Source organism: Pteropus medius, unplaced genomic scaffold (assembly GCF_902729225.1).
Source record: "Pteropus medius unplaced genomic scaffold, Ma_sr-lr_union100, whole genome shotgun sequence".
In the NCBI taxonomy this organism is placed as follows: Eukaryota; Metazoa; Chordata; class Mammalia; order Chiroptera; family Pteropodidae; genus Pteropus; species Pteropus medius.
Genome location: NW_024352747.1, coordinates 51358 through 59369, shown reverse-complemented (window position 1 = coordinate 59369; position 8012 = coordinate 51358). Strand labels below are relative to the sequence as shown.

The 8012-nt window shown below is 47.8% G+C and overlaps 1 protein-coding gene across 1 annotated transcript; it reads left to right on the top strand.

Annotated features, from left to right (window-relative positions):
- Nucleotides 1-395: 395 nt before the first annotated feature.
- On the top strand, nucleotides 396-2917 carry LOC120589524 (serine protease 52-like). The gene is made up of 4 exons (XM_039847024.1): nucleotides 396-593; nucleotides 968-1215; nucleotides 1831-1964; nucleotides 2511-2917. Exons 1-4 carry the CDS (start codon nucleotides 415-417, stop codon nucleotides 2781-2783), a joined length of 834 nt encoding a protein of 277 aa, XP_039702958.1. The 5' UTR covers nucleotides 396-414; the 3' UTR covers nucleotides 2784-2917.
- The last annotated feature ends 5095 nt before the right edge of the window (nucleotides 2918-8012 follow it).

Here is an 8012-nt window from a genome sequence, read left to right as displayed (position 1 = left end):
CAATTTTAATAACATTGATATGTTTAGCAGAATTAGAATGAATAAAAGACTTTTAAAGATGGGCATGGGTGTGGATGGTGGAAGTGGGTGATTGTGATCAAAGGGTACAAACATCCAGTTTTGATATGCATGATTTTGGGGACCACTTATACAGCATATTAACTATAGTTAATAATACTCTACTGCATAATTCAGAGTTGCTAAGTGAGTAGAATCATAAATGTTTTCATTTGTGTGGTGAGGTGAGGTGATGGATATATTCACTAAAGTTATTGAGGTAGTTATTTTGCATTATATATGTTTATCAATTATCCTGTTGTACACCTTGATCTTATGGAATGTTGCGTGTCAATTATGTATCAGCAAAGCTGAGCAGGGGGCAGGGTGAGGGGGATGCAGAAAGATGGATCAAGGATGACAATTCTGATGAATTTATCTTTACTGTTTTTTTTCTCAGCTTTGGCAGATCGGATTTCTCTGCGGTATGCCATGCCTTGGCAGGCCATGATCATTAGCTGTGGCAGTCAAATTTGTAGTGGTTCTATTGTTAGCAGCTCTTGGGTTCTCACTGCTGCCCACTGTGTCAGGAATATGTAAGTTTGCATCTTGTCTCTTCCAATACACCAGAATTCAGTATCTCCAAATTACTTTGCTGAAGATTTCTTTGGATAAATTCACTTAATATTATACCTGAACCATCTCTCTTATCCCTTTAATTAACATCTTTAATTCAGGCTAAGAAATTTCCCTTAGTGTATTTGAATATCGATACCTCTGATAGATAATACCTCTGTAAAAATTGGTTGTGTGTTTGACTTTATTCATAGACTTCTGGTTTCCCTGATGCAGAGTAGGAACTTTGTGCATTGTAGCTAAGAAAATACTTCGGAAAGCCTTATATGGTGGCTTTTACTGGCTCATATTTCCTAGTGAATCTATTCTAATTATTCTCTAACTACTCACACAGGAATCCTGAAGACACTGCTGTAATACTGGGCCTGAGGCACCCTGGGGCACCTCTGAGAGTTGTTAAGGTATCTACTATTCTACTGCATGAAAGATTCCGGTTGGTGAGTGGGGCAGCAAGAAATGATCTAGCATTGCTGCTCCTTCAAGAAGTCCAGACTCCCATTCAGCTCTTGGCACCTTTGGGCCATATGAAAAACCTGAACAGCTCCGAATGCTGGCTTTCTGGGCCACGAATTCTTAAACCAGGTCAGTACTTACTTGCTTGTTAGGGCAGTAGTTTTAAAACTAGTGATATAAAGCATCCATATTTTTGATACTGCAATTCCAGTAAGAACTCTAATCACAGTTTTCTGCATTACTAATTCTAAGATTTTGTACAAATCAGAGATATGCTATGAGACTTATTTGTGGTTTGTAAAATGATGGCTTTCATGATGACTTTATAGGATTTTATAGATGAAAAATAATGCAAGGAAGTTTTTTTGTGTATAATCAAGTTTCACAAAAAAGAAATTTGCATTCCAACTCTATGCTAACATTAGAACAAAGGAAAAGAGGGTTGGGTTTGTTTTATTTATACTAATTTAAGGAAATTAAGCTGGATGTGAATTGAAATTCTTAATTTTACAAATAAAAATAGACTTGTTTAGTATGAAGAGAAGCATTTAAAAAGTGAGAGAGAGTATTAGAATTGACAAATTTTTGGAGTAAGATGGAAATGGTAGTAATAAGAAAATAAAACTTCTTAGCATAAAAAGTTAGACAATAATTTATAATTATGATCATAATCTTATTTCAACAATTGGTGTTTTAATATAACAAATGTCTCTTGGGACTTTTATTTTTCATCTGTTGTTTTAGGGCAGACAGATGAGAACCCAGAAATGTTACAGATGCAGGTGACAGGAGCTTCAAGCTGTGCATACCTTTACCCTGATATAGGCAGTTCTTCTGTTTGCTTTATGACTGAGGCCAAAGGCTCTGTCACAAATGTGGTGAGCAGCTCTGTTTTAAAATTTCTAATTATAATTGATAGAAGCTATAACATTCTCCATATATATATGGATGTGTAGACTACCCATTCATAAATTATAAGAAACAAAATTCTCACTCAGTGAGGAATAATTTTTTTTAAATACAGAACAAACTTTCTCAAAAATAGATTTTACTAATCTCTGGTTTATCTGACATTAGCTCTTCTCTAACCGCACTTAAGAGCTGTCTTGGTGCTCTCCAAACAAATAGGCATTTTATAGAATTCTCTCTCTTATAACTTGAATTCTTGCTCCTCAGAATCCACTATAAAAATCTTTTTTAATTTTTGTTTTATGAATGACCTCTTTATAGACTAATTCTCAGGATTTTATTTGTAATATTACCTAGATAGGAATCTATTTGGTAATGATGATTTTTTTAATATACCTATTTGAAGTCTCCCTCTCTCAAGAATACTTTCTCTTACTGCCCATTTTACAAAGTCTAGGATTAAGTAAAACATTGAGATAGTGACTTGAGTCTAAATTCTCCCTTTGACTTCACAGGAGCCAGTGAGTCCAGGCAGTGCTGTTATGTGCAGACCAATATCTGGCAATGGCAGCTGGAGACAAATAGGCCTCACAAGTCTGAAGGACCTAGCTACCATTGTGAGGCCATACTTCTCCTGGATATTAACCACCTCTGCAAAAGCTGGTCATCCCATAAACCAGGCCCTCATACCTTGGATGGAAAAGCCCAAGTCATCTGGACTTCTAAAACAGCCAAACACACTGTCATTTTCTTGTGTAATGATTATTGTACTTCAGAGTCTTTTGTAATCCAGTGACTATGAAAGGCATTGCTAGTATTTTCAAAATGTGTAACATGAGACATAAGTAACATATAGTCAAAAACAAATTCATGCATGATTGGATCTTCTAGATATTCTTTTAATAAAGACACTCTAGGTCAATAATGACTGCTTTCTGTTTGTAACGTGAACATACACTTTGATTAAATGTTCTCAAAATTCAGAAGATTCTATTAAATTTTTAACATAAAAAAACATCAAATTTGTTTAAAGTAAATAAAAGTTTCAAACATCAACAAAAATGAAATCTTGGAATTTGAGCACATACCTCACTCAAATTTTAATATTCCAAATAACCCCTGTAGTATGCAACACAACACAATCACGCAAAAATTAGTATAAAATCCCCTATGACTCCTAAGAAGACACAAAACATTTTACTGGAAAAGGAATTTAATAATATATGAATGGCAATAACATATTTAATTATTCATGTAAAAACTTAATTGAAATAAATATTATGCAAAGGGTAAAAATTTCAAGGAAAAAATGTACCCAGGCCAGTTCAGAAGTCGGCAGGGCCTGCGGAAATTTGCCTACTTGCTGTGACCTGTAAGGTAACTGGAAAATATTTGCGTTTACCCTAAGATACATTGTAGGGGCTGGCCATGGGAGCTGCAAGGAGTTCTTCCCACATATAAATCCATCTGTGGGAAAGTCATGTTACATTCTCACTGTGGGGATGCCAGGCAGAGTGAGTCAAGCCTGTCTGTCAAGGCCTCTCAACTGCCTGGAACTGTGCAGGATGGGTTATAGGTCTTCCGCTGCCATGTCCTGTAGTGCTATTTGCAGGGGAGATTAGGATTCGTGCACATGGAGGTCAAAGCTTCCTCAATCTGTAAAAGGCTGTTGGACATTGAATTATTGAGTGTGAGGGGGAGTCTAAGGAGCCTAAGGAATGTCAGACAGTTCATCAGGGATGGAGAATCTTATGAAGGATCTGATTTGCACATGACTCAGAGAGAATCCTGGGATGATGCATGATGAAATGTTTACCTGACGTGTGGTGTGGGGTAAAAGGCCTCTGCCTCTCCAAAAATAGGAATACTGGCTCATTGTGGGACACAGAACACATGAGTGAGTAACGTGGCCATTGAAACGCCCTGCCCTACCCCCAAACCCCCACCCTTCTACTCCCTTGGACCTAAAATGAGACGCTAGAAATACAATGGACTTCACATGAAGCCATACTGATATGAGCAAGTCCGGCTTTGCATCGTCCTCCCAGGCAATTTATCACTTCACCTGCTGACCTCACTTCAAGGCAAAGTCCCATCTTCACTGCCTTCCCACATGCCTGTGTCTCGTTCCCACAGTCCTAACATACACTTCACTCTCTGTTTCCTGAATGTGGCTTGGAACCCTGACCCTGAGAGGCTGGTTGTCTCAGCCAAAGACAGTACAATCCTATACCTTAGGAGGGCGTGTGAGTCAACACTTAAGTAAACATCAAGAGTTCACCCTTCCGCACGCAGTCTATCTGTCTAATGACAACAGAGAGAGTCCCTGGGGGACCACCGTCCGACGAAATTCTGCGTGGACATTTTAGGGACTCGAAGGGGCACAGGGAGGGGGCCGGGGCGCCCCCTGCGGTCTGCGGGCCCGCTTGCGGACCAATCCGCCGGACGGTGAGGGGCGGTCCGGAGGCGGGGCGCCCGGCGCCCTTCCCCCTGAGTCGGCCTGCGCCCACCCGCTGCGTGCGGCCCTGCACCCCCACCCTGATGGCCAGCTGCCGGTGGCCTCGGGCCTCCGCCTGGCTCCCGCTGCTTTCCCAAAGGAGGCCTTCGGGCTCTGGCGCGTCTCGGTGTTCGCCAGGCTTTGCTGCTAGTGGGCGCCCTCGTCGGACCACTTGTCCGTGGGATGCCCCGAGGCCCTGGGCAAAGAGGCCTGGGCATAGTCCTGTGCGGCCCGGGCCTTCGGACGAGAAGCTATCTTTGGGATCCAGGCTGGAGGCCACGGGGAAGGTCGCTGGCCAGAGGCAACTGGAGCCTCCAGAGTTCCCGGTGGAATTCCTGTGCTAATGACCAAAGTCCCAGCTCAAAACGTTTCCTGCGTGTCGTCGTCGTCCTCGTCGTCGTCGTCCCCCCCCCCTGTCCTGGTGCCTGTTTCCTCTTGCCTCCTTTCTCCCATCGCCTTCACTTGACTGCCCCGGTTAGGAGGGGACTCAATCCCGGCCACTTTTCTGCGGCCCGTCTCTATTCGATGGAAGCACCCGAAATCGCGTTGGTGCTCTGAGGAGGATGGCCATTACCCTGGGTTGCTACACTCCTTGTCTTTAGCACGTCCCTTGCCCACTCTTTCTCATCTCTGTTGCTCAGTGAGAGTCTCCCGTGCCCATCCTGTACCGTAACGGCAGGTGTGCCCGAATGCTGGCAAAGCTGTTGCCCAAGACCTGACACTCTGTTTGCTTGGAATGTGTCAAGAACATCGCTTCGTCGACACACATAAGTGACCCCCATGTGGAATTCATTTATCGAATGACTTCCGTCAGCAGGATCAGCGTCTCAGAGTTGCGTCACGGAGCGGAGCTCAGGCGCCCTCTGCCGCGCACGTAGCTCGTTTCCTCCCTTTCGATGCATCATGTTGTGAGAACTGGGAGGCACTTGTGTTTCCAAGTTGACTCTTAGCCGCACAACTCCTTCCTGCAGACGGTGTCGAGCACGGTGCCAATGTTTTGCCCGTGCCTGCGCTATGTACGTAGCCAACGGTTTACCTGCAAACTTTTTCAGCACAGTGCTTCTGGGGTGACGGGACCGAAAGCCGATCGCTCACCTGTGTCAGAGTATAGTCAGTCATTGTTTGGAGTCTCCAAAGGCCCAGAAGAAATTCCCTGGCAAACTCTTTCTCCACTTGGTCAGCGAGTGGCCTTGCAACGCACTTTCGAATGCCCGCGACCTCTTTCAGAATCGTTGCCAAGGGGGTTCTGAGCAGAGGGGCCAGGCCCTCTCTGACGGCACCCATCTGTGTAGAGGACAGTGCTCGGCCTCCCGGTGGCGATCACGCGGATCTCTCGTGCACGAGGCAGAGAGATACACTTGAGCACACGTGCAGCGCACGTTTCCCTCTCGCACTTCTTCCTGGCCCCTCAGTCGGCCTGTCCCGGAAGCCCCGGAATTGCTTTCCCGTTCTCACTGCGTCCACTGTCGGGGCCCTGACATATCTTCCTTGCCACTCGCCCAGCCGTCTCCCCGCCACGCTGAATGTTCTCCTTCGCCCTTGCTCAGTCGTCGTGCAGCTGCGCTGCAGCGTCTCCCCTGAACCGACCGATGGTCGTTCTGAAACCCCGCACGTGGCTCTTGGGCTTTCCTCGGCCCTGCGCCCGCAGCGGTAACATGGCACCCTAGCCTCCTCGGCAGCCATCCCTCTGCATCCCCAGACGATTTCCCAGACGAGTCTTCTACTGGGCACCCTCCGCGCACGCCTGAATCATCTCTCCTTAGGCCTCGCTCGGCGCTCTCTGCGAATCCTCGCGTATTCGACTTGGACGTTCCGCGGCCCTCTTGGTGAAGGCCTGCAATTTGCCTTCTTCCGTCTTGGACCCTGAACCTGCAACCCTGGCATTTTGCCCGTGCTGACTCAGCCATGTCCCTGAAGCCCCAACACCTGTCCGCGATCCTTCAGTCAGCCCTCGTCGTGCTCCCCGTCTTTCTCCTTCCTCACACACCGTCTTCTGCGTGCGGTCGGGAGACCTCTCCCCGTTTCCCGACAAAGGCATCTCCCCGCACGCCCCAATGTTCTCCTTGAACCCGCACTCAGCCGTCTTTCTGCATCCTGAGATTTGTCTGTGAACACGACGAAGGCCTCTCTCGACAGCCCTCCAAGGATGTCCTTGTCACTTGGCCAGCTCTTTTCCAGCTGCCCCGCAAATTCTGCCGTGTTCCTTCATCGCTCCTGCGTGCCTGCCTGGACTCCGTCCTGACTCAGCCCTGTCCCTCAAGCCGTGCAATTTCGCCGTGGAGGCTGACCGAGCCCTCTTGCCTCGGCCCAGGAACTGCTGCCTGTGCCTTCCTCAGCCCCGTCCAGGCAGCCCTGGACTTTCTCCCTGTTCTTTGTCAGCCCTCTTACCGCAGCCTCCGAGAGTCTCCTTGGCCCCGACTGAGCCCTGTCAGGGCAGGCCCGAAATGTCCACCTTTTCCCTTACGAAGCCCAGTCCCTGCAGATCTGCAAGTGGTCCCCGTGTCCGTGCGTCCCCAGGCCTGTCCACGCAGCCGTGGGGAATCGACGTCGTCCCTTCCCCAACCCTCTCTCGGCGGTCCTGCATTTTTCTTAGCCTCGACTCAGCTGTCCGCGTGTGAGGCCAGAACGTCCACTTTATCCCGTTTGCATCCCTCTGTCTGCCGCCCTATGCTTTCCTAAACCTTACTCCGCCTTTTCCCTGCAGACCTGCAAGTCGGCTCCAGCCCCTTCCTGAGCCCGCTTCCTGGGCCTCTGGTGTGGCCACCTCCTTTCCTACTCCGTGGTTCCCCCGCGGCCCAAGATTTTGTTCCAGGTCGCCCCCGAGGCCCTCTCCCAGCAGTCCTGCGAGTTCTCCCTGTGCCTGCCTCTGCCCTCTGCCTGAAGTTCGAGACATTCTGCCTGGGCCTTATTTCTTCAAGCCTCTCGCCGGGTGCCTGCCCATCATTTCTGGTCCCAGATTGGGCCCTTTCTTCTGTCGCCCTGAAGATGGCCCTGCTGTCTTCGTCAGCCCTCTGCCTGGAGTCCTGTTTTGCTCTGCTGTCCTTGCTCAGTTCATCTTTGGAAGGGCAGCAATTTTCTTCCTGGCCCTTCCTCAAGCCCCCGCCTGCAGTTCTGTGATGTCTCTCTGTGCTTTGCTCAGGCCTGTCTCTGCCGCCCCGTTGTCTCACACTCTTCCTTTCTCGGCCGCCTTCAGGCGGCCACGCAGTTCTTGTCGTTTCCCTTCTTTGCCGTATCCCTGCAGTCCTGGAATGACTTCCTAACCCTCGCAAGCATCTCACTGCAGCCTTAAGAGTAGTGTGTCCTTCCTTCTCCGTCGCCCCGCATCGAATCGTGCAGAACCATTCCCTTCGTATTCCTCAGGCTTCTTCCTCTTGGCGCGAAAGGACTTTACGTGTGTCTGCATGTATGTACGTGTGTAAGCATGTGTGGATGTAAGGACGTATGCATGTATGTGTGTATGAATATGTCTGTTTATTTACTTATTTATTTACTGCACATTCGGGCTCGAAACTGTAAGCCT